This window comes from Thunnus albacares, chromosome 6, assembly GCF_914725855.1.
Source record: "Thunnus albacares chromosome 6, fThuAlb1.1, whole genome shotgun sequence".
Taxonomy (NCBI): domain Eukaryota; kingdom Metazoa; phylum Chordata; class Actinopteri; order Scombriformes; family Scombridae; genus Thunnus; species Thunnus albacares.
The window spans coordinates 13,269,139-13,296,370 of record NC_058111.1 but is presented as its reverse complement, the minus strand read 5'-3'; the positions used below and the strand labels follow the sequence as shown (position 1 = coordinate 13,296,370).

At 41.8% G+C, this 27,232-nt stretch overlaps 1 protein-coding gene and 1 long non-coding RNA gene across 2 annotated transcripts; one reads left to right on the top strand and one right to left on the bottom strand.

Annotated features, from left to right (window-relative positions):
- Window positions 1-115: 115 nt before the first annotated feature.
- Window positions 116-26,334, top strand: arhgap32a (Rho GTPase activating protein 32a). Its single transcript, XM_044353301.1, has 22 exons — window positions 116-359; window positions 7,187-7,300; window positions 8,256-8,361; window positions 8,866-8,957; window positions 9,217-9,301; window positions 13,471-13,557; window positions 13,671-13,808; window positions 13,969-14,061; window positions 14,783-14,905; window positions 15,077-15,154; window positions 15,646-15,727; window positions 15,881-16,030; window positions 18,148-18,250; window positions 18,708-18,852; window positions 19,242-19,324; window positions 20,311-20,418; window positions 20,584-20,729; window positions 20,816-21,029; window positions 21,617-21,765; window positions 21,933-22,007; window positions 22,117-22,824; window positions 23,004-26,334. Exons 2-22 carry the CDS (start codon window positions 7,212-7,214, stop codon window positions 25,262-25,264), a joined length of 5,115 nt encoding a protein of 1,704 aa, XP_044209236.1. The 5' UTR covers window positions 116-359; window positions 7,187-7,211; the 3' UTR covers window positions 25,265-26,334.
- On the bottom strand, window positions 13,262-26,912 carry LOC122983530. The gene is made up of 3 exons (XR_006403725.1): window positions 26,814-26,912; window positions 16,972-16,981; window positions 13,262-13,273 (listed from the first exon to the last, which is right to left on the bottom strand). It is a non-coding gene; the product is annotated as an uncharacterized LOC122983530 (long non-coding RNA).
- Window positions 26,913-27,232: the final 320 nt, after the last annotated feature.

The window sequence follows — 27,232 nt, the reverse complement described above, 5'->3', positions numbered from 1 at the left end:
CTACCTCACATTCAGGTCCTTGACATTGAAAAGGTCTGGGAATCCCTAGGGCTAAAACATCCCAGGGCGCGGGCACGAGATCAGTCGTGCGCGCCCCCGATAGAGGGTGCAGATTCACAGCAGCCAGTCAGCCAGTCGTGGCTCCGGAGTGACTCCCACACAGCTGCCTCGGCGATGTCGCACCCGATCGTGGTTTTTATGGTATGATCATCTACCTCAGATAACCAGCTGTCGTCTGTGTTTGTGTCCGAGCTGAACGTCTCTGCAGTGCGATGCTGACAACATGTTTCCTCGCCGAGAAGCTCAGCGGTGTGCAGCATAGAGGAGGCACCAGAGAAGAGCAACGTGCACAGTTACAGGTAAGCTGTTTGAAAAGGGATTGTCACAAACTATCACGTACTGTACAGACAGACCGGTGTTTAATGTTGTCACTGCCCTGAATGTGTGATCTGAACATCTGGCTGAGACATTTAGTCTTGATTAAAGATCAGCCAATCAACATTGAAGTTGACAAAGGAACCCTCTGTGTCTATATGTGTGTGTGTGTATGTGTGTGTGTGTGTGTGTGTGTGTGTGTGTGTTTAGCTGAATATGAAGCTGACCACAGATCTGTCTGTGAGGCCCAACAGGTCAGAGTACACCTGTATGTGTGCGGTAAACTTTCCCCAGGCGAGTTTTCAGTCGTTTTAAAGTACTGGTAATGTGTGTTTGATTGCATCACAGGTTATGAAAACAAATCTGAGTTTATCTGTCAGGAGGATTTCTGTACTATTTTTCTAGGAATCACTGTAATGCAATGCAGTGTGTGGGCACAAAATCACCTGCATAATCTAATACAATATGAGGCAACAGTCCTGCAACAAGTGTGTGTGTGAGGCTTGATGATTTCATAAATATATATTTTAAGATTATGTATATTTTTTTAAGCCTCTGGTGGAGGTTTTGATTAAACTCTCTGGTATATTTTGAGGCTGTATAGTACATTGTGGTGTTGCTATATTGGATTACTGTGAAGCCTGCATCCACAATGTACTTTGTCCATATATGTGCTGGAGGGTGCAGCTGCAAAATAATACATGTTAGGTATATTATAGGACTTAAACAATAGCTGATTAATAAATTAGGATTGACACAAAATTAAACAGCTATTATCATAGTTAATTTTTCTTTTTTTTAAGCAAAAATACGAAACAATACCCAGATCCAGCTACTCAGTTGTGAGGATTTGCTGCTTTTCTTTGCCTTATGTAATACTGAACTGAATAGTTTTGGACTGTTTGTTGGACAGAACAAGCTATTTGATGGCATCAGCTTATGCTTTAGAAAAATGTAATGGGTATTTTACACAATGTTCTGACATTTTATAGACCAAGCATTTAATGAAGAAAATAATCAGCAGATAAATCTATAGAGAAAATAATCATTAGTTGCAGCCCTACAATATACTGTATTGTGAAGCCAGTACTCACAATATACAGTACTGTACAGTACAGAATAATAGGTAAATATTTGGAGTTTTAAGATATAATGTAGTCCAATACAACAGCACAAATGTAAGCCTCAAAAAGGACCACAGAGTTGAATCAGCACATCTCTCATTACTTTACAAAGCTAGTAATTGTTGCAGGGATGTTGTATTGGGTTGCATCAAATAGTACAGGTGGCTGTGATCTTGTATCATCGCGTGGGAGTTTCTGTGACACTCAATACTGAGGTGGTGAGCAGATGGCATAGTGGTATCCTGATATCTTCAAGAATCACTGTGATATTCTTAAAATATCTCATTAGCATCATTGTCCTGCTTAGTAAAAGTTCCCTTTACTCTATTTTAAGCGCATCATTAGTCCAACGCAGAGCAAGTAAGTGAGGCCTATAATTCACTGTCAGGCTTAGGTTGTCATCCTGAGTGACAGCTCTGCTTGTTGATTAAACATTTGGGTCTTTGTTGTCTACAACTTAATCGCCCTGCTGTTCACCCTGCTCTCTGCCCTTCATCTGTGATCACTGGGACTCTGAAGGTTGCAGGACAAAGATTGTGCTGTGACACCGACTCAGTGTGAGATGAAATAAAGTTAATCTCACTCTGGTAGATTTCAAGAAGATTACGCTGTAGGATCATGTGACCCCCACCCCCTCCTCCCCCAAAGAAGTAAAGCACTGACAAAAGCTCCAATGAAAATGGTTGGTTTTAAAAATGTTCTGCATTGTGGCTCATTAAGACGGCAGCCGCACACGGGGTGTCTGAAACCTGCAGGGTAGAGGAACGACGATGTCATCGCATCAGGCAGAAAGGGTGAGTCAAAGCTTGTGGTCAAAGGTTCTTCCAAGGCTTCATTCCCCTCCCTTTTGCTACCTCATCCTCAGTCTGGAGAAGCATCAAGTCACGATGGACGGGAGAGGTTACCATGGCAACCGCAGACCTTTCTCCACTGCGTCTCTCGCTTGTGTTGACTGCATTCCAGAGCTCAGAATGAGAGCATGAAACTAACTTTCCCCCCTTGTTGACAACACGGGACTGTCACATCCTCTGGGGAATGTGACCCTACGCTTTATCTGCATCAAATTCAAGACATGTTGAAGGTTCAGTTAAAGCTGCTATAATCAGTATATTTATATTTACAATGGAGTACATGACTGTGTATGTTAAAGAGATTGCTTATAGTGATTAACTGACAGAGAATTATCACTCAACTCTGCAGTTCTCTTAAGCTCTACAGAGTGTTTCAGCATCTTTTAGCTCATTGTCTTGGTTTTTCCGGCTACGACTTGTACTGGTTTGGTTCTCTCAGCACTCTCATCAGTGTAGTTTACAGACACAGCTGTTTTCAGTGAAAAAGCTCTGACAAAACCATTGTACACCACCCGTCCAGCACCAAACAGCAAACAGACAAAGTTAGCAATTTGCTGGTGAACATAGTGGAGCATTTAGCAGCTAAAAAGCCAGATATTTCCCTCAGGAGTTAGTGGAGACCAAAGACAGAGTTAGAAGGAGAGTAAATATTGGACTTACATTCATCAGGTCGACACAAACATGACTCCAAAAAAAATGCTATCTCTGGGTCTGCTGGATGTTTAAATAAGCAAACATTTACAAACGAGTTGGACAACTTAAAAGGTGAAAGTATGTCATTGTCGTTAAAAGGACTTTTTCCGCTGCCCCCAAGTAGTCAAAAAAATCAGTTTAATATGAGCAAAATTATTTCAAGTTACCTGTATGTGTTTGAAAAGCTTTCAATGAACATTTCAGGCGTAGAGATTTCTGCTTTACCTGTAGCTTGTACTTTGTGTTGCAGCCGTATTCTCCATCCATTTCCACCTACTGGCTTTTGCAGTTGCGTTATCACATAGTACAGTTCTACACGCAAACAAAGACAATGATGTAACAGCCTCCATGCTGTACCTTCTATAGCTGCAATGATCAGTCGATTGACAGAAAATTAATTATGTTGGTTATCATTTTGAGTCTTTTTTTTTTTTTAAAGAAAAAATACAAATTCTCTTTAGTCTTCTGCGATATTATAAACTGAATATCTTTGGTTGTGGATTTTTAGTCAGGACAAAAATGACATATGAGGTTGCATCTTAGGAAATGGGAAACAGTGATCGACATTTTTCACCATCTTCTGACATTTTATAGACCAAACAACTAATTTAGAAAATAATCAACAGATTAATCGATAATGAATATAATTGTTAGTTGCAGCCCTAGCACCTGCTCTAATTAGCTAGTCTAACATTTCTATTATGAAAATGCATCTTCGTTGTGTGTGTTAAATACAGCGCACCTTAAACGATGTACTGGGGGCCTTTTGATGTTATTGCAGTTCTGTTATCACTTATAGAGGTCAATAAAAATAATACTTGATATCCATATTTTGGCTGTATGAGATTTAATAATTAGGTTTCATTGTGTTTGGGTGGAGTCTGAATTGTCAAACTCTGATACAGAAAAAGTGTGAAATGGAAGTTTTTATGTTCCTTCTCCTTTTTTTAAGGCATATTTCCTCCCTCCTCTTGTATGGGATAAATTATCTATGACTCACTTTGACACATCTGCTGTCTGTTTGAAGCTAAACATATGTAGGCAGCTATTCTTCATGTCAACACATGATACCGGTTTCATAAACAGCAAAATTGTGTAGGCTGCCCTATTTTTCTTGAAAACGCCATGTAGGCCATCAGATACCAGGGCGACATCCTTCTGTGCTGCTCCAGTCTCTCGACATCAGAGACGCATCTCTCCCTTTAAGTGTGGCAGGTAGAAGTCTTCTTTATTCTTGAATCTGGAATAGTATTTCCAAGTACTTCGGATACAACTGATAGGGAAGCAGTGGAACAATGATGTGTGCAGTGTTGATACCAAGATTTCTAACATTGTACCAGTGTCAGAGAACTTATGCTGCCTGGTGTCACTATCTGCCTTGGACAGTGATACATGTGGTACTATAAAGAGCAAGATCACCTTCTAACATTTAGGCTTTTCTACAGTTGTGACAGCCTCATCTGAACATCTTGTCTTTTTATAGCCCGGGCTATTTGGGGCGTTTCCAAAATAGTCTACTTTTCATGTATTGTGATTTTCATGATACTAAGAAGTGCTTGCTATAAGGGCACTCAATGTTCATATGTTATTGTTCTCCCACAAGGCCTTTACCAGGCAGGCAGCTTTGAGTACACAGCTATCCATCCTCCTCTACGATATGAAGTACAACATGTTCCTACACTTGAAAAGACTCACTGTCTGATGGGGTACAATCAGCAAGGTCAGGCATTGTACTGTATACCACACATTTTTTTTTATCAAGGAATGCACGCAGCTGCTAGGAATTTGTCTGCTTTATTAGCACCACATAGACAAAATATTATGAGGTAAACATATTATCATGATGACTGTGCAGTACATCTTTGTTTTTGTGTTGTTTTGCATATTTAAAAATCCCTACCAGAGATGTATTAAAACATATAAAAATACTGTATTTGGAATAATAATGTGTGTCTGATTAGTTTTTCCACAAAAAAAGTAGAATCACCACATTAAAATCCTTAAAACATCATCTACTCCTTCTCCCTCATTTAAAATGCCAGTATCTATGAATATGCAAATATATTTCATTTCAGAGGTTTAACTGCTGGACACAGGATGTGTCCTGTCTCACTGTAAAGTCCACTCTCAGTGTATGTGAACTGGAGGCTTCAAGTTTCTACATCACACTTGTTAAAGTGTGTTTAACCGGGATTGTACAAATTAGTTGTGATGTCAGAAATCCTGTTCATAGGCCCACCCCTTAAAATCAGATTATCAATGAGCAGAGAGAAAACTTCCACTTTCAGCAGATGAATGTGAAAACAGCCTTCTAGTATCAAACATCATTCTGCACAGTGAAGCTCAAACATCCATCTAAAGGAACAAGAAGAAAAACCTATTTTTGAGTGGAAGGGGACTTTAAGATGAATTAAGAGCCATAATTATATTACAGTTACTCCTAACACACTCTGTTCATTCATATGACTTTCCAAAGATGTTTTTCCCAAGTGACCCCTATAAAACAGTATTGAATGCAACACTTTTCAACAGTAAATTAATTTGCTGTCCGTGTAATACATTGGCTATCCTCTGGCAAGGTTACGGTGTCTATTAGAGAGGAGATACAGTATGAGATGTGGATAGAGTGGAGTCCGATCTGGCCTGTATCCCTGTCTGCCTGCTCACATTCTGCTGAGTCAGGAGGCCCTGTGGAAGTCAGTCAACAGCAACTCAGTGAGGCTACGGGCCAGAGGGGCTGGTGGGAAACTGCTACTACAGCAGTGGTCAGGGCTGATGAGTCTACTTGTTACTCCAAACATTTCTGTGTTGATTAGCAGACCTGCTTAGGGAAGAGATAAAACTGCTTCATTGTTAATTGGAGGGATTTTTAAGTGCTGTAGCCAGACCTCTGAGGTGATAGAAGAGGCTTGTTTTTGTGCCCACATGCCCTAAAGTCATTGTTTATTTCTAAGCACCCACGTACATTGGGAAGCTAGTTATGGGAAAATTTGTGGTGGAACATTAGGAAGAGTCTAGTTTCACTTGGTCAGGGCATTCCTTCTGTTTGTTTACAGTACATAAAGAGAGGAGTATTAATAATGGAGTTGTATAAAACTGGTAGTTTTATATAAAACTGGTAGTTTTATACGACTGTCAACAGCCCCAGACAAGAAGTACACAAAAGCACGTGGACATGTCTACATATACTAGGTAGTGCTTCGAGTAATGGAGCACAAGATGGCCCAGGGTTTTCTGTGCACCATGTTCCATGTTAGCACAGTATAAACTCAAATACAGTCTTAAAACTAGATTTTTAACAAGAGCTGATTTAAAAGACAAGGCCAAAACCTCAGGTAACAATGCAGAACCCATTATATTTGATATCATACTATAGTGATGCAAATTTGCAATTAATCAAATTGCATAAATAACCAGTTGAAATACAGTAAACCTGGAAGTTTTTTGTATGTATGCACATTTTTTGATTTTGTTGTAGGAGTAAAAATATGACTGCACTGCCATGAATAATTTGAGAGAAAGCCAGGATGGACCCAGAGGTGCTAACTCACTGTGTATTTGGTGAACATCATACAAACAACATGATAGGTTTTGATTTTCATTTCAGGGTAGATTATTCTTAAATAGCAGCCCCTCTTCATACCAAGAGTGTAAACAGTCAAGAAAAATACAAATTTCTATTGTTGAGTAAAATAATGCACTGGTGACTGTTAAAAAGCAAAAAATTGTCACATGTTATCCAGGCACAGAACTAGACTGAAGCTGCCGTGACAATCTTGACATTTTCGTGAAGAGGGATGTTATTTGTATGTTTTCCAGCTAAAACCTGTCAGTGCTTCGTTAAAAAGAAGCTGATGTTCTCGTGAAAACTAAACCATCCTATGAATTTGCAGCCTGACATGCATTATCACTGAAGCAGCTCCCAGCACTGTAGCATGATGTCATTGCAGATTACAGTCTGGACTCTGTGGTTTCTAGCCTTGAGAGTCGTGCAAGCTGCAGCCTCAAGTGGGTTAACGTCTGGCGGCTTCATTGCATCGGACTCTTCCTCCCATCCTCTGCTCTTCACCCACCCACCCATCCGCCTTCCTTCCTCCCTTCCCTCGCTCACTCTCCTTTCCCTCCCACTCACGTTCTCTACAGCAGGCTGTTGCAGAAAGCCAGTATCATGGAGGCTGGATGTGTGGTTGCCGCGGTGATTGAGAATGCTGCCTCAGGACCCCGGGGAGAACCAGGAAGTAGTGACGTCCTTGAGGGGTGAGTTACTCTCTTTTTCTCTACGCTCGTGTCAGCTGATCAGAATCATGAAAAAACCATATGTCGTGTACTAAGAGAAATATATCCATGTGTGTGCATGCACGGTCATTAACATGTGTATTTGCATGTGAATGAGATGCTACATGAATAAAAGTAGGAGCAGTTCAGTGGTAAAACTAAAACATGACCCTGTTCTCTGAGTCAGACATAGAAAAGAGAAAAAACGTTTCTGTCTAAACCTTCATCAGATCCAAAGCGCACTGTATCTTACAGGTTTACATCATGTCTATGTGCATCACATAAATCATACTGTATGTCAGTGTTCCTCATGTCCTGATCTCATCATGCCGAATCGCTGTGACAAATCCAAGGCCTTTCTCTCTCCTCTCATCTATCTGTCTTTGTTGCTCATAAAAGTTCAGCTGAATGGACCTCACCCTCCGCTACTGACTACATTGAGTCACATTTCAAGTGAAGGCTTTGTAAAGCACTCCCTTGTGGGTGTATTGCATTTATGGCTCTCTGAATACACAAGCTTTGCCCTCCTGGGTGCATACAAAAGCCGCTGTGGCTTTTTGTTGACCCTGCCACGGTGTAAGATGCTGCCATCTTTGAGACTAATCTGTATCCGGGAGGAATTTACCGCATTTTGTTCTCATCTAGATCTGTTTGGGAACAGATGATTATTTTCTCATGTTTTATGGATGATATTAGAGATTCAAACACCACAGTCCTAGTACAACATGTTTTCTGGGCCATGCTGGTGCAATGTCATGATTTGAGCCCAAGCCACATATTGAGAATTCATCTCCCTCACTTGCTCCCTCTGCTGTATTTTTTAAAAAAATGCAGGTTTTGTTTGAAAACCTCACACAACATACTGTAGATGTTGACATCAAAGAATGCTATATTTCTTGTATTTTGATTCCTCTAATCGCCCTGTGTGTTTCTGCAGAGATGTGCTTTCATCCACTGACTTGGACAAAGACGATGCCTTACCTGAAACTGCCAACAATAATCCTCCAGAAGAGAAACAACCACAGGAGACATCCACTGCCATGGTACACGCCCACACACACAAACACACACACACACACACACACACACACAAACGACTCTGACTCATCAGTCGAATGTCGCTTATCTTCCATGAGGCGACATTGGTTGATCAGTCGACTATATAAGGATGTCTCACCTTCAGGTTGTGGATGAGGTTGCATGTTTTAGAACAGCTGAGGTAAAGGTGTTATGACAACGTTGTACATCATGATAAGCGATGTCACAATCCCCTCACTCTCTGTTAACTAAAGGTTATTACAGTTTTATGTATATGGCCTCTACCATAATATAACAGCATAACGTAACATAAGAAATTAATCAATAGGCTACAGATGTACACCTCGGTACTGTATATACCAAATGTCTAAGTCTGTATCATGCATGCTTTTCCGCAAACCCACAGTTTTATGGTGATCAACATGATTACTGTCAACTGTAATCACTTTTCTGCCAGTCGTCCAGTGTCTGACTGACACTTATTGATGTCTGCTTTCTCTGTTTGGCAGGTGAGGAGTGATGACATCACAGAGCACCCAGCCGAGCCCCTCCTCCGCTCCTGCGTCAGCACAGCTAGCATGAAGGTCAAGAACATGAAGAAGTAGGTGCTCCCCGTGACAGTGTCGCTGCTATAATCGGCTGTAAACCAGGGCTCTTATCCAGGCCAGTGAAATAAGGAGCTATAAAATGATGGGCGAGGCACAGACAGACGAGTCCGTCTGCTGCATCTCTAACCCTGTTCTCACACATAGGCCCGATCTCTTTCTTTTCCCTCTTTTGCTCTCTTTCCTTTTGCTTTTCTCTCCATCACAGTGTCAGTGTGTTGAATACTGATGAGGTGCTGTTGTGTGTGTCTTTAGGCTGACGTTCCCCAGAGGTCACTTCCCCAGGTTGGCAGAGTGTGCCCATTTCCACTATGAGACTGTTGACTTTGGCAACGTTCAGGTGAGCCCTGAAAATACTTACAGTGTGACTTCTGCAGGAAAGATCTATGTTTAGTAATTGTGTCGTTGGCTCAGGTTCAGTGGCCATTTTAGTGAATTGCTCCAGAAATGCATCATTCTTGAAATGAAATGTGGCAGTCGAATCAATATCCTTGTTTGTCTCCTCTGGACAGTCCCGCCTTTATCCCCTTTTATCCTAAAATGTCACATAAGAGCTGTCAGTGTGTCACTCTATCTTGGAGATATAAAATATTAATTGGTCCAGAATGATTGCCTGCCATGCATACATCATTTGCACTATTACAGATTTCATTGGTCCCATTCATGTTAAAGCCATGATCCAATCCCACCAGCGTGTTAATTCTCACAATTTAATAATATTAATATCAGTCATCCGATCGCTATAAACTTGTGAACCTGCCTATTAGGTCAACTCATAAGCACACAATGTCAACCAGTGAGTAAATGAGATACAGTAGGTTCACTATTAGACAGCTCAGTCCATCCAGGAATAGCAGAAGATGTCTCATTTGAAAGTAAAAACGTGTTCTGACTAAGCGGTAACAGGTGTGAGAATAGACATCTAAGAATCGGTGGAGATAAATGCTAAATGGTAAGCAATTTAGTGCTATTATAAGAATGGCAATGATGCTCAGTTGGTTGCACAGTCAGTCGGTCCACCACTTTGGTCCAGACTGAAATATCTCAACTATTGCATAGATTAGCATGAACAATGTGTAGACATTCATGGGATTTATTCTTAATGATTCTGGTGATGTTCTGACCTTTCATCCAGTGCCACCAGCAGGTCAAAATTTTCACTTATCCTGTGAAATATCTCAACAACTTGATGGATTGACACAGACTTTTGTACAGATATTCATGGCTCTCAGATGATCTACCCTGATGACTTTAGTGATCCCCTGACTTTTCATGTAGCACCATCATCAGGTCAAATGTTTAATTTGTCCAATACTTTGCTTTATGACCAAATACCTGCAAAACTATTCAATCAGCCTCAGTAGCACTGTGTGTTAAGTACTAAGTGGCAAATGTGAGCATGTTAACATGCACTTAGATGGTGATGGTATTATTTGCTGAACATGTTAGCGTTGTCATTGTGAGCATTTATCATACAGACATAAGAATTCATATCAAAGCACTTCTGTGACTAAGTACCTCACAGAGATGCTAGCATGGTTGACTCTTAGTCTTCTTTCCATATACACTAGCTAATTTGGAGAAAATCTGTAAGTTGCAAACATCATCTGCAAAGAATTATTATTATTATGAACTCTTACCAGCTAACAGGCGATTGCATAGATGTCAAAGGGCCTGCATACCCACACTTTTGTTCACATACTCTGGCTGATTACACGTCTTGTCAGCTTAAAGGTGGCGCTATGTGATGTCAATAGACTCCATGTACTAGTAAGGATGATAAAGGTGTAATTTGTCCCGCCTTAACAGGTGCAACAAAGCTAACTAGAGAGTCGGGGAGATGTCAGTCTGCACAACTCCCTCACAGCCCCAAGATAATTCAAATCACCTGTGTGGGTGAACCTTAGGTGTGCAGTGCCTTTAAGTTCAAAACAGAGCTTGTTTGCTGCAGTGATAATAAGAAGCAATGGAGCACTAGTGGTTATTCAGTCATGTGTGGAATTGGCTTCTAGCTGCCTGATTAACCTCAGTGCAGTTCAGCTTCTTTGCCAGCAGAGTGCAGCAGTCGTCTCTCCACGACCAGAAGCTGCCTATGGAGCTCAACACAAAAGAGTGCATGAGCAGTGTGTGTGTGCATGCTGAGGGGCAGAATCCCTACATACTGTATACCATTAGTGGACTACTGTGTAGCAGGCTGGACTGGATTTAAACCCCAGGATGTGCTTGCCCTGTTGGGTAAATGTCTTCCTGTGGTTGCCATGACTGTGATGGCTCCATCAGAAGAGAGGAGGGAAGTGAAGCAGCCAAGCAGTTTCAGTGACCTTGAAAAGCTCCACAGGGAGAACAAAAGCCGTGCTGAGCTGGAAGAGGAATATCAGTCTGCGGAGACAAGGAGAGCTTTCCTCTGACACTGAAAGCTGTACACACTGTCGCACACATTTACAAACATATGGTAGCCACTGTGCAAACTGGTGCAATTAATTTTTACTACATGTTATTTTTGATTAATTTCTTGATTTAATCATAAGAAATGAGTCTTTGTTCTTATGGTATTTCACATGATGCATTTGTTGTGTCTCTATATGCACAGACTGTGGCGGCAGAGAGGGAGGGAGGGTACTGATCAGGTCTCATGTATCCTAATCACAGAATAGCACAAGGACACCAGGCTGCCTCTGTCTGCAGCCTGTCTGACTGATTCCACTCCAGATTAGCTCCAGTCTCGCCTTGAGAGCAGAATGAATGAGGATTGTTTTGAAATGAAGAAGGGGTCGTCTATCTATCTTGTGCAGCTTTGCCTCTGTATGATGGATGAGCTTGTGCATCTGTCTGTGCTGGTTTAGCCCATTTACTGCCAAAACCCCTTTTGTCACCAGAGAAAGACAAGCAGTTGAGAGAGAGAGAGAGAGAGAGAGAGACTGAGAGAGAGGGCAAGATGGAGAGGGTGGTGGGGGGAGGGCGATGGAGGCAGAGTACAGGAGAGGGAGGAGGGGGAAGAGATCGAAAGAGAAAGGCAGGAACGGGGGTAAGACGCACAGTGGGAAGCATCCTCTTTTCATATTTTCTGCTTTGAATTGAGCAGTGAGTGCGTGGTGATCCAAAGACCTGTGAATGAGCGTTTTACGTAAGGCGGCAGGGAACGGTAAACAGGCGAGCAAGGAGCAGCATTTAAACTCTGCTTCCCTCAGCCAAGATTTGGCTTGTTGGAGGAGCTTACTGGGGTCCAGGACTGCGGCTGCACACAAAGGAAGAGCCACTTCCTCCAGCTGCGGATGGATATCTGAGATGCTGTAGTGGCAGGTAACATTGAACGTGTGACGTGATTAGTTTGAGCTTCTGGTGCCAGATGTTTATGAATAAATAACATAATGCAGGTATGTTTTCGTGCAAAGAGTTGAGCTGTGTGAGCGTGTTTTCAGTTCGAACTAGCCTTTAAAGGTGTTAGCATCATGACGGAAGTGATGCTAGAGCATGACTTCACTAAAAAACTTTGTTTTATTTCATCATGTAACATTTTTTAAAAAGCTTGGTTCTTGTTTCACCCACAAAGGATTTTGGTGTATCTGTAATTCTTTGCCCCTTCATTACTGTATAATTCTTCCTGCTTCCCATCATCCTTTTGGCCTCTTGACCCTCTTTGGTACTTAATGTAGCTGTTTGCTTGCTTGGGACTATTATCTCAAACAAATCCTCGCAGTGCATGAGAGCTCTTCCATCATCACTTATTCAAGAAGAATTTTCTCAATGTGTGTTCTTTGTCAGTCCAGTTTGCTGTATTACTGTTGAGCAGTAACTAGGTCGCTGTGTGTTGTGTAACAGTGTATCTGGATGAGCTACTAACAGTTATAAATAACTAGAACTTCCCTTGGCTTGGAGGCCTTTGAAGTCTCTTCTACAGTTATGTCTATCAATGTATTCCCAAACTCCTGCCAAGCTTTGATCTTCTCAGTTTTGGGCCATGTAGAATATTGGTAAGGAGGACGGTAGAGGAAGACAAAATCGACGCTAAATCTACATCGCCTCCGAGCGCTGATATCTTAGCAGCTTATGTATTATACATTTCATACTGCAGGATTTATGGCGAATTGAGAATATGAATCACATCCATGTTGGAGGCTGAGGAAATATACATATATCCCCAAAAAACCTTATAACGAATGCTGTCAAATTATAAAAACATCTGTCAGAATTCATGAAGAAGGCAACTTTTTAATAAAAGATCCTTTTATTATATTTTTTAAAAAATGCTCACCTCCATCTTTTTTCAGGCATTACTTCCCATGATTCTTTGTTGCATATGTTTAGAAGGTTTCTATACTCCAATCCACCACTCAGTGTGAAAGTGGTTTTACAATTTAATGGAAAAATGGGTTTGAACATGGTGTTCTTCTTGTATACCAGGTCACAGACAGAAACATCGCTGTATTATACGCATCCATTATTTAGAAGATGGGCCCTCTCAATATTAGCTCTTTCTCTCTTTTTACATCTGGTTCTTTTCCTTCTTAGTTGGCGTTCGCAGAGGGCCAGGGTGAAGGACCGAAGGCTGGTGTGGACTCAAAAGAGCTGGTCTTCCTGGTCCAGATCACTTGCCAGGTACTATCACTTACATTTGTGAGACAGACTCCTGTAGATGGTATGATATCACAAATTTCTTAGTAATGGTTTTCTTCAAACTAACTGCAGTTTCTAATGTTTTTCTTTGTCAGGGTCGAAACTGGCTGGTAAAAAGATCTTATGAAGACTTCCGGGTTCTGGACAAACACCTACACTTGTGTATCTATGACCGCCGCTACTCCCAGCTCAACGAGCTGCCGAGATACGACACGTTAAAGGACACTGTTGAGGTACCATAGAGCTATAATTCCATTATTTTTAATCTGCAACATAAATGACTCACAGATTAAAACTAAAGCTTCTGTGACATTCAGGATTCATTTGTTAAAAACAATCAGTTTGTTTTAGATGTCAGATATCTAATTTTGACAATCTTGTGTCTCCCTTCAGTCTGTAACCAAGATGTTGGCGACCTACCTGTCCCGCTTCTCAGTCATCGCTGACAACAAGATCAACTGTGGTCCAGTACTAACATGGATGGAGGTATCGGTGCTTCTTTTCAGTGGTTTGAACATTTTTGCTATTGATTCTTCCCCCAACACTTTTTTAATATTCACAATTTAATATTGAAGTTTTTTGTTCTTTTTTTTTTTTTTTTTTTTTACATTTTTGTAAATATACTTGTAATTATACTTACTTGTTTGCTCAGTCAGCATTTTATTTGATCACTAATTTTAGTCTCTAGTTATTAGATCCAGGACATTCTGGCCTAGCTCAGCACAAAAACAGCTAATTCATACATTATTCAATACCTGCAAGTGACTACAGTTTATTGTGGTTAAATGTGGTAACACTGTACAGCTGGAGAGGCTGTGTAAAATTTGTCAGCTGTTTGAATTATGATGTTTCTCGTGGGAAGTTTCTGGTGTTTTATTTTTTCATTTATATTTATACTTAACATGTGCGAGCAGGCTGAAAAACAATTCTTTGTCTCCTCTTTGTTGTCAACTGATTTGTTAAAAAATCCATCACATAATAAATATATGATTGGCTTATTTTTGAATAAAACCAGGAAAAATACCAATTAAATTAATGCAAATTCAAGTGGGAGAAAACTTAATCTTCTATTGTACTTTGTTTGCTTCCCATTCTATCACTTTTAATGAAGCTAGACTTGCTGCCTCCCTGCTTCTGGCCTCTGAGCTAAGCTAAGCTAACATGTCTCTTCCTCAAGTGTTGTTTAAGTAATAATTCTTATTTTTAGATCGACAACAAGGGGAACCATCTGCTGGTGTCTGAAGAAGCCTCAATTAACGTCCCTGCCATCGCCGCTGCACATGTCACCAAACGTTACACAGCTCAGGCCACAGACGAGTTGACCTTTGAGGTAACGTCTATGATATAAGACACCATTTCACTAGCAACCTTTTCATTTTTGAGCAGATCTTTTTAACTGGCTGTGCTGCATATGTGTATTTCTGATCCCATCATAATGTTGTTTTAATGTGTTCAGCTGTGATCAGACTTTATACTCATGATCACACTCTTTGTGTATCAGGTGGGGGACATTGTGTCGGTCATAGACATGCCTCCTAAAGAAGACACGGGCTGGTGGAGAGGGAAACATGGCTTTCAGGTAAAACGTCTGCAAGGCTTCATTCACGTTGTGGTCATATCAGGTGGACGATGAATCTAATGTTTAATCATTTGTCTTATCTTCCAGTGAAAATAAACTTGATTAAATAAAATGTTTCTTCTTCCTAATTGCATTTTGTAAATTAAGTTATACTGATGATAAAAACAGACTGCCATTTGCCTTCTTGCTTGTTAATGTTGATTGTATGAGCTGAAAACCATTGTTTTTAGAATCACCTTAGCAAAAAAGAGACTAGTTTGTCATTGCAGACGACTGACAGCAAAAGATGCTAGCCATAATAACATGTAGAGTAGATATTTTAGGCCCTGAAGCAGCTCTGCATCCTCATGCTTACTGACCTATTTCTGCACCTTTACCCTACGACAGTCTGCTACAGCTCCACACCCCCCACCGGTTCTTTGAACGTACAAGTGTATCACCATCTCAGTCTCTCTTCTTTACTCTGTTCATCCTCTCCTTTCTACTTGCAGGTTGGTTTCTTCCCCTGTGACTGTGTTGAGCTGATAAATGACAAGATTCCCCCCAGTGTTCAAAGCTCTGTGCCGAAGCCAGGTACTCATCTCTTTTTCTTCCCAGCATATGTCTGTCCTGCTGCTGATGATTTATTTAAGACTTGCTCCTGGGATATGAGATGTATTCATTTAAAGTGGCTGTTATATGTGTGTGTGTGTGTGTGTGTGTGTGTGTGTGTGCTATCCTAATCAGTGTGTAAGAAGCATGGGAAACTAGTTACGTTCCTGAGGACTTTTATGAAGTCGCGACCTCCGCCTCAGAAGCTGCGGCAGCGTGGTATCCTCAGAGAGAGAGTGTTTGGCTGTGACCTGGGGGAACATCTCCACAACTCAGGACATGAAGGTAAAATATTCCTACAATGGCTTCTCTTTTTATTTTCCATTGTGTAATTCTTACCTGCCGGGAGTTCACACTGAAATCTTTCACATTTTCAAATTGACCCCAAGACAGGATTACCCAGTGAATCTGCTGCCTGTACAGTGGATTTGCGATACATTGCTGTGATGTTTGATGTGAACTGAGTTGGTGGTGTGAATAACTGTTTTTATGTTTGCCAGCAGAGTGTGCTTCTGCATCAATCCTTGTAGATCTGCCAAAAGCTCTGTCTTTATTTCTGTTCTCTCAGACATGTGTTGAAATGTATGGTACAATAAGGGTGCAAAGCTCACAGTAATTTCACCCATCTATGTTCAGTCATTCACTTTACGCTTGTGGCTTGTGACTCCTTAAAATGTCAGCTTCTCCTTCAACCAAGGAGTTTTTTGTGCTTTCACATTGTTCTATTTGAGTATTTTTAGAGGCATGTAGAGGGGAAACTATACAGTGTTTAACAAACAGAAGAGGCCAGATTGGAGAAAAAAAACAACCATTTTGTTGTTTTGTTTCCTATTCTGTTAAAAGGGACATAACATGCTTTTTGTGATTTTTCTGTCATTTATATATTGTCATAATATCAGATGTCTATGTAAAACATGGTCAAGGTTCCAAAACTTGAGGTGAACATATGTAAAGGTGCTGCCTTTAAGTCAAAAGCTGGGGCTTCAGCCTGCTCTGAATGCTCTGTTTGCAGTGTTACTTCTACTTCCCCATCAAACCGACGTCAGATTGTTCAGCATGTGCACAAATGGCTGTCTGTAGTCTTTGTTGCTAAGGTTGTTCCACAGGCTGTTGCTGTTGTTCCCTCGCATAATTCAGTTCAATCAGATAGGGTCTCGAACATGTACAGATGTATTTGAGAAGTTTATGTTTTGAGTAAAGAATGTTGAAAAAGAAGTGACTAATACTGTTTATTTACTGGAAATCTGGCGAGGAGCAGCTTCCAGGAGCTAACCAATCAGAACAAAGTGGGCTCATTGGAAGGGGGGTCTTGAAGTGATAGGAGCTAAAATGGCCTATTTCAGATAGAGGCTGAACTGAGAGGCTGCACAAAGAGCCAATATATAGACCCAGAATAAAAACATAGGCCTGGAAATGTGCATAATATGTCCTCTTTAATCGTCATGTGACCCCTCTGATGTAGGAATATTTTATGTAGACTGATATGTACGGAGCTATATCCCTATCTTTATTCAAGAGTGTGGTATATCAATTTGAGAGCATAATTTATTGATTTCACATTCAAATTCTGTAATTTGTCCCTCAAAACCCTGCCCTCGCACTCAAATTGCCTCTGCTTGCGCTTAGATTTGCTCTGTTTCTGCTCAAATTGTGTGCTTGCACTCAAATGTAATGTTGCTTGCACAGATTTCCTGCGCTCAAGCTTCAGCTCTTCTCCTCGCAGTCAGGCTGCTCCATAGATATGTGAATGACCGGCTGGTGTACTCTGTTTTGTTAGTGTCAACAAATCCCACAAAAAGAACTGCATTCAGTCCCACACACAAAAGAACATGTCATGCAGTGCAACAGTGTGATGCATTTACATGTTTTTAATGTTATTTGGACAATAATGGAGGTACGGCACAGGCAATACTTGTTAGTTGTTGGTTTTGATCTTTTCAAGGGATTTGTTTATAATATGTAAAACATTAAAAATTACCAGACTTATATAATTTTAACATAATTTATGTAGAATTTAAATGTTGACGTGTATGATCACATATGGTTGTGTTATTACATGGGCGGATATGGCTCAGGAGGCACAGTGGGTTGTCCACTAATCAGAGGGCCGGTGGTTCAATCTAGGACTCCTCCTGTCCACATGTCGAAGTGTCCTTGGGCAAGATACTGAACCCCAAATTGCTCCCGATGGCTGTGCCAGCACCTTGCATGGTTGTTTGCTGCCATTGGTGTGTGTGTGTGAATGTGAGGCTGAATGAGCTCACTCAGTGAAAGCACATAACAGTATTACATCTTGTGCATCTGCCTGTTTTATAGAAACCTATAACATATATATATATATATGTATATATATATATATATATATTTAGCATCCTCTTGTGACTGTCTACTCTCTCCTGTAGTGCCACAGGTTGTTAAGAGCTGCGCTGAATTCATAGAGAAGCACGGAGTTGTGGATGGAATCTACAGACTGTCTGGCATCTCCTCCAACATCCAGAAACTCAGGTTTATGTCCGTTTTGTTCATGACATGAAATGTTGTTTGTCAAGTCAGAGCGAAGAGCTGCTAACTTTGCATTCACATGGCAAATGACTTGGTAACTCTATCCCAACAACTTGTAGATGTCTGTGTAAGATCCTTTACATATTGAGGATTCTAAAGCAGATAATCCCGGAAATCCTGGAAAATCCTGCTTTTTTTTTGGTCATGTTTGTGAAATAGGATGTACAAAGTTGGCAGCTTTATCAGCATTATCAAAATAAGCCATAGAGAATCTCTTTAAAGCATTCATTCCCTATAATTTGAAAGATATATCATGAATTTGCCATGCAAATTATTCAGCAAAGAGTAGCTTATATCTTTGAAATGTCCTCCTTGTTTTTCTGTTTTTATACGGACAGATGGGCAGTAGGATGGCTCCCACGCTGTTCTATATCTTCTTCTCCTTTCTGTCTCCCTCTAGGCACGAGTTTGACTCAGAACAAATCCCAGACCTGACCAGAGATGTCTTCAGACAGGATATCCATTCAGTGGGCTCCCTCTGCAAGCTGTACTTCAGAGAGCTGCCCAACCCTCTGCTCACCTACCAGCTCTATGACAGATTCTCAGTAAGGACCGGAACAGTGGAACTGGGGCAGGGATTTGTGCTTGGGATAAATACGAGAATGGGAACTGGAATAGGGGTCATGCATTGTGAGGAGAAAAGTCTGCAGAGTAAAAATTTCCACTTACTTAGTGATAATCAAAGAGTTGGAGAAACAATTTAAAAATTCCATCTCATTTTTAAGTGCTGCTTGAAATGGGGTCATTGCATTATGTTGAGCTCTCTAGGAACAGCGGGGGATAGGCATGCTAAAACCGAATAGCAGATTAAGCAAGCCAGAACACTGGCTGCTCTAAATATAAAAGGGAAAAGAGAACGGGAATGTTAAGGCAACTCCCTCTGCTGTGATTATCAGCCTCTCATTGATGTGCTCTTTATCCTCTGTCTTCTCAGGAGGCCGTGTCTGCAGCCACAGATGAGGAGAGGCTGGTCAAAATCCACAATGTCATCCAGCAGCTGCCTCCTCCACATTACAGGTCAAGTACGAAGCTCTGTGTTGCACCCTGGTGGCCTGAGCTGGAATTGTTTTAATTTCTGGAAAACTATGCACCACATAAGAGAGAGCAACTCCAACTGTCTCTGTTGCTGTACTGATTTGATTTGTCTGAAGATACTGTGCCACCAAAAAAAAACTTTTTTACACAGTCATATGTCTCAAAATAGCCTTGAGCCATGACCCTTAGTTTAAAATAAGTCCCTAAAAATGTAGTTCTGATGACCACTGAGTACAGCACAACGTTCCTCCTCTACATAGGGTTTTTTTTTTTTTTTAACAAAGTAAGCAAAGTTAATTTAAAGTCCCCTTCCAGTCAAACTATTATTTCCTTCTTGTTACTTCAATTGCATGTTTGAGCTTTGCAGAATGATGTATGTTCAGAGTTTGGTGCTAGAAAGCTGTTTTCACATTCATCTGCTGAAAGTGGAAATTTTATGAGTATGATTTGTGACACCACAACTAGTCTGGAGCCAACTGTGGTCTAATATAAAACTTACAGAAGTCTGATGTGGAAACTTGAAGCCTCCAGTACACATACACTGAGAATGGGCTTTACAACGACGTAGGAGACATCTTGAGTCCAGCAGTTAAATTTTTGAAATTAACAATATTTACATATTCTTAGACTCTGGATTTTAATGAGGGAGAATGAGTAGACATCACTTTAAGGATTTTTTAAGGAAGTAATTTAAATGTGGTGAAAAAAAAACATCAGACACAAATTATTAGACAAAGCACAGTATTTTTATAGTCTTCAAATGTGTCTGGGGGGGAATCATGCATCTTACCTGATGTACTGCACTCATGAGTTATGACTCCATCTGCTGGTAATAGGCAGCATAACAATGTTAGATGACCTCTGTGACCCTCTCCTATGTTCCAGCATTGACTATCTGAACTGCCAAAATGGATTTTTTTTTTCAATTCTGTGTGTATATTAAATGTTTGAATTTTCTGTATTTACAGGACTCTGGAGTTCCTCATGAGACACCTCTCCCACCTGGCTACCTTCAGCCCCATCACTAACATGCACACTAAAAACCTGGCAATTGTCTGGGCACCTAATCTCCTCAGGTGACTCTTGAACTGTCACTGCCAACGTGTAGCTGAATGCAAACTGTTAATTTAGCACCATTAGCACTGCTGTTTCATTTATGCCCGCTGTGACGATGAACTGGGGCATGTCTCAGTGGTCCAGAGCTGTGAAATAGGTTGTTCTGTACTGTAACTGTGTTTCAGGTCCAGACAGATCGAGTCGGCCTGTTTTAGCGGCACAGCGGCGTTCATGGAGGTGCGTATCCAGTCAGTGGTGGTGGAGTTCATCCTCAACAACACTGAGGCTCTCTTCAGCCCGAAACTCAATGCCATCATACGGGAAAGCACTGGTAGGTGGAAATAGAAACAAGACAACATGTGGCATCCCTTTTGAGAAACTACAGTATGTAACACACTCTGAAAACGTTGTCTTTAGGTAACAACACTTTATCCAGACCCAAGTCTCTGCTGGTCTGCTCCCCGTCCACAAAGTTATTGTCTCTGGAGGAGGCCCAGGCTCGCACTCAAGCACAGCTGGGCTCCCCAGCCACCACCCCCTGCCTCACCCACAGCGACTACATCGAGGTGGGGGAGGGACCCGGAGCTCTGCTTGGCAAGTTCCATACAGTCATCGAGATCCCGCTGGAGAGGTAGTTTTATAGGCTGTCAGAACAGTTCTTGTTGTTTCCTCTATCAGTCATTCTCCTTCTTGAGCATTACTAAAGATGTCAACATTTATGAATTGTCATTGTTCATTGTACTGTGTTTATTCAGTCACATTTTGTAGTGCCGAAACAGTAAGTCCTTTAATCAGTAGTCTATTGACAGAAAATTAATATACAACCACTTCAATAATCAATTAATCATTAAAGTTATTAATCAAGCAAAAAAAAAAACAATCATTCCCTAATTCCAGCTCAGTAAATGTGAAGATTTGTTGCTTTTTTTCTGTTTTGTATCCTTGAAATTGAATATCTTTGGATCTTGGACTGTTGGTCAGACCAAACAAGCAATTTTATACTTTGGATAGAAATTGCAGTAGGATTTTTGTTACTATGAACTGCCAAGCTATAACAATATTTTTTTAATTGACAACATAAAAAGATCACTAGTTATAGCCCTAATATTTTGTTTTTGTCATTTTTATTCATTTCTGCTCATGTAAATAAGTGAGGTCACTTGTATATTTGTTGGATGAAAAGATGAGTGTTAAAGATGATTTGTTTCTGTGTTGCAGCAGCAAGCGGCCTCCTACTAAGGCTAAGAAGTCTCCTGTGGGGAACTGGCTCTCCTTTTTCCACCTGGGAAAGTCCCACTCTGTGTCTAAACGTAAACTGAAGCGACACCCCAGTGAGCCTAACGAGATAAAGAGCATTGCACTGCCAGGTCAGATCACCCCTGTTGTTACACAGCTAGAAAACTTAAAGCTTCCATATCTATACTCTTTAATCATTTTCATCTTGTCAAGTGACACTTCAGTGTGTTGAAATGTTCTATTAAATGGGAGGATTTATTTTATTGAGGGAAAACAATTTGTTTGAAAACATTTGTAGGTGGAAGAGGAGATAGTGGTACATTGCGCTCTACCAAAAGTGAGGAATCTCTCACCTCTTTACACAATGTGGAAGGTAATTATTTATCAACATTTTGTTTACTGCAGTTGCCTCCCAGTGGTTTATATGATTTGTATTTTTGTGAAGGCTAAGTCTGAATATGCATGTGTTTTTTCCATCGCAGGGGAACCTCCAAGTTACCGCCGCCTCAGACCTCGTTCGACTAGTGAGGCTATTTCTGCAGTCAGTAGAGATGACCTGCGCAACACCAGAAGTAAAGATGACCACAGAGCCCACTCACTAAATGAGAGTTACAATGGTGTTGATCGTGTCCGTACTGCAGCCTGTATTTCACCTCCACATCAGGAGGATGATCTCGACCTCTGTCCACCGGCTGCAGGCATCTCTACCTTGGACTTTGACCCCATGTCTTTTCAGTGCAGCCAGCCCTCTGTGACACCTGGACCGCAGCAACACAACAAAGACGGAAATAAATGGAGGAAGAGCGGAGGGTGTTCCAGTGAATCAGAGCCAATCTCCTCTCCAAACAACAACAACATTAGCTGCTTTCAGTCTCCAGATATTAGCCCAGTTCTTGGTAAAGGTGGGCGGAAGGTTACTTCCAAGCCGCTTTCTCCTAAACTCAGGAAGAAATCCTTTAAGACACAAGCAGATGTTCAGACTGCATCCGCCTCCACATCGTTCGGAGTGGCAGCATCCTCTCCTCCACCTCTTCCCTCCTCTTCTCCTCCAGTGGAGAAGCGTGAAGTTTCCGTGGCAGATGGAAAGGAGCCCAGATCACCTTACCAACACTGCAGCCCACTCAGCACAGTGAGCCAGGCGTCAGCCCTGACAGATCTCAGTCAGTCTGCACAGAACCTGCCTGATCCAGGTCAGTATCACTCCTCTTTAACAGCATGCATACATTCACTGTATATAGTTAGTATGTATTTAAATAATAATGCATTCTCTAGTTTCTTATGAAAGCTTTTGTGTCTTGTCCCATCATGTCTTACCATAGCTTTGTTTGTCCTGTCATACTGTAGCGTTGTTTGTCTTATCCCTCCCCAGGAACAGATAGACTTATGAGTTCAGTGTCTGTTCTCCCTCCTCACCCTCCTTTGACGAGTGCTGCACGCAAGTTGGCTTTGGCTTTGGCTGAATCTGCCCAGAAGGCCAGCAGTGGCTCCCAGAGAAGAAACAACGTCCCGACACACCCTCTCCAGAGACAGGAAGCTCCTCACACTGCGGACAGACCCCCTCGGCCGTCTGTTCTCGATCTCAAAGTGTACCCCCAGGAGTACTGCAGCCCTCATGTCTCTGCTGTTTCCCAGTGGCAAACGTCAGGGCACGGCCTTGTGGAGAGCCACTGCTGCCCTCACCCTGTTCATTTCCTACCGGCGCACCTCTGCTCGGAGCCGTTGCAGGTCACTGACGCACAGGAAACCATGTGCAATTTCACACCTAATGTCAGCCCCCTCGGGTCAGGGAGCTTGGATGAAGGCAGTTCAGAAATGAGAGACCGCAGAAAGGAAAAAGAGCAAGTGCTTAGAGATGCCACACAGGCAGAGCCCACCTATCAGAGTGTTGGTGTTTCAACACCCACTCAGCCTGTCTGCTCCGCTCAGAGCCCTTCAACTTCTCCCATATATGTGAACACTGACTCGATCAATGTCTTTAATTTCCGCGCTGTTCTGGCTGAGACCTCCATGCCTGCCTCGATTGAGGAGGCTCTTCCACGTCCATTACAGACTTCATCAACCCATCATTACAGCCCGGAGGAGGACAGACCTCTGGACCTGGTTGAGGATGTCTACGGTAATCACCATCATCATCGGCCAATTCAAACTGGACGAATGCCTGCAGCTCACTGCCCTCGGCCCGACGCTCTGCCACATCACCTTTCGGGGCCAAAAAGCGTGTACAGGCAGTCCTCTGAAAGCCGCTACAACACCTTAGGTCTAAGACACCCTTTGTCACCTCAGTACAGACGTTACAATAGAGATGAGCACCTTATCAGTGGCTGCCACAGGCAACAAGGCCAATGGCAGAGGTCAGACGATAGAATAGTCGGGCACCCAGCCATCCGGAGGGCTCGCTCCTTCCATGCCCCTCAGATTAGTCACTATGAGCCAGCAGAGACAGAAGTCCTGCCACCTGACACCATGTTTTATGTTGAGCAGACTTCGAGCCAGGAGGCGCCCTATCAGAGGCTGGTTCAGACTGGTCTTCACCCTGTTCGACCACAGTTTGAGAATGCGCATGCTGACTATCATTACAACCGCTATGCTGATATGAGCCCAAGAGATGGCTCCCGTTATTATGTGGAGCCCTGCCGGCAAAGCGGCATCCGACACAGTCAGTCTTATACCATGCGTTCCACAAGGGAAAGCGGACAATCAGATTACTACAACTACTCTCCACACCATGTCCCCCCTGTCAACAAGGAGCTTTACATAGAGAGCAGGGACACAGTAGTTTACGAGGCTAGAGATGCAGAAGTGTTTGAGAGAGTCGTTTATCAACCAGTCAAGCACGGCAGTAGGCGTAAAAACACATGCCCAGCTGTGTCTCCCTATGAGAGTCCCATCTCTCCGACGGACTCAAGAGGCAGAGAGATAATGCACACAAGGAGCAAGTCAGACCCTGGAAATGCTTGCCTCCTCTCCACCAACAGGACAGAAAGTCAAAATGTTGTTCTAGCCACATCCCCAACATCCCCCAGGTCCCAACAGGCAGACCCTGAGGTGGCCCGGCAGCAGCGTGGTCACCGGTCCAGTGCAGAGGCAGGAGCATCCAGGCGGATTCAGATCAAAGAGAGCTCCTCCCAGCAGCCACCGCTACGTAAAGTGCCCTCACTTCCAGAGGGGGGCTGTGCTAACCTCAAGAATATCGAGCACAATGACAGAAGCCATACACAAGGTCACGACCAGGATCGATTGATGATGACCAACGCTGTCAACAGCTACTCCGGTATGTTGAAACCCAGCATCCTCAGGAGACCAGGCCGCTCGCAGAGCACCAGAGAAAATCGTCACTACTATCATTTCCACGCCAAATCCCCCCTGGATCCTGAACATCTGGGATCCTTTTCCACTCAGCCCAACAGAAGGACTCAGAGCACTAAAGTCAGGCCCACACAATATGACCACATGGAGGGGTATTACGCAGCTCCCAAACCTAAACCCGCAAGATCCGGTAAAGCCGTGGCCGGATATTTGCCTGGCCAGGGTTGTATGTCTCCCCGCGGGCACAGACTGCTTTCCAAGGCTCTGGGTCATGAGGTTTTTTATCATGCTGCACTGAGATCAGAGGCCGGGGTCTATGAGTGATTCTGACTACTGGTTTTTATCTAATTCCACATCGGGGCCAAAGGAGAACAGCACTTTATACTCTGCCAGACCAACAGACTGTTGCGTTGAAAGTGTGTTTGTTTTAACCTTCAGGAGCTGCTAAAAAAAGTGTGAGGTAAAGCTGCTGCTGCTGCTGCTGCTGCTGCTGCTGCTGCTGGGGATTCATACTGTTGCTGGTAGTGTTATATTTTGCAATTGTGCTTGAGGGAGCTGAAAGGGAACAAATGAATCGTATGCAGATATTGTCTTAAATTTAGAGATGTGAGTGTAACAGTAAAAGGCATGTTTGAGAAAATAATGGCTGATATATTTTATTTAATGTCTAAAACAGAAGGGACGACAAGGTAAAGTAACAACTGGTTTTATTAATATGATTTTAAAGTACATATAAGGAATGTGCATAAAATAACATTCATTTTAAATGTATTATATTTGTATAAATAACACACAGCTAACATGTGGCCAATGTACTGTACATTTTGTTTTCTATTCTAGTCTGCTCAGACTTCAACAAGCACTTTTGAGGATAACTGTGTCTGAAACACATTGTCTTAACGTGGTGTACATGAAGCCTCTTGATATACAGTATATATTTTTTTCTGTAAGAAATGGCTTGCTCTGAATCATCATTAAATACTAAATTAGCACTTTTTGGAGAGGTGAAATGGAAGATAACCCCATGGTTTTCAATTTTTTTCCCCCTTTATCACACATTGTGTAATGCAATCTTTAAATAACAATGAGTGCTATGATTTCTGTTAAAGCTACCTAGGCAAAACATGCTATACATAAATGCAAATCAGCTCATTCGTTAAGAGATGTGTATTTTGTATGGCATTGTGGTTTTGTCACAAAAATAAAATTTTCTTTCCTCTTTTAGGGAACTTTTAACAATGTGGTGTTTTACATAAGTATGATGTTGTTTTATTCATTAAAGATGCTATTTCAAGTCCAAACATGTAGATGAGGATACTCTGTTAAGACATGTTAAATGCGTTATTTTAGTGAGCGTCTTGAAAAAAAATAAAGATATATTATCAATGATTATAGTTTGCTGACCTCTTGTGTCATTAATTTATATTTTATAGGAGAGATTTTTCTGCCTCATGAGCCCTTAAAATTAAGCAGTTGCTTCTTTCGACCCCTCGTCACAAGAAACAACAGTGAATGATTCTCAGATTAAATTATAAGGAAAATTTTGAGAAAACTGATTAAAATTTTGTGTTTTTTTTCCTCCTACTTAATCCTTTTACTCATCTGGGGACTCCTCATATTTGCGGTCCAGACATTAAGTATTTGCACAGTTATACATTATTTGTACCTCTGTACTCTGTGCTTCAGCACATTCAGTGGAAATAAAATCAGGCATACTACATTTCAAGTATCGACAGACAACTCTACCTCAGTCTAAATGGAGATTCTCAATCAGCTCTGAGCCACAAGGAAGCTCTTTCGTGCATGAACGTTGAAACAACACAGCTTTTTTTATTGATGAAAACCTGCTCAAATTGAAGCTGAGACTTGGCACTTTAAAGGGGACTTATTATGCTTTTACTTATTTCCAGTCATATATATAATGTTACAATGTCGGATGTTCATATTAAATGTAGCCAAAGTGTCAAATAATGGGGTAGACATATGTAGAAGTGTGAGCAAAAAACATTGGCTTCAGACTGCTCTGAAGACTCGGTTTCTAGCAGTTTTTTTTTTTTCAGATGAATTTCTTTATATGGTCATCTGCTCCACGCTGCTAACATTATGGCATTTTTTCTATCGTTTTGGAGGTTGTCATGCTGAGCCATGACTCGAGTCGAGCTGGTATGCTGTGAGTGTTTTCCCATTACACAGCACAGCAAAGTAAAATAAGTTTTTTTAGCTGTTGGAGGTGTGCTGGTTGTCTGCAGCTCCTCATCAAACATAAGCATCATTGTGGCTGTTTCTGCTTGT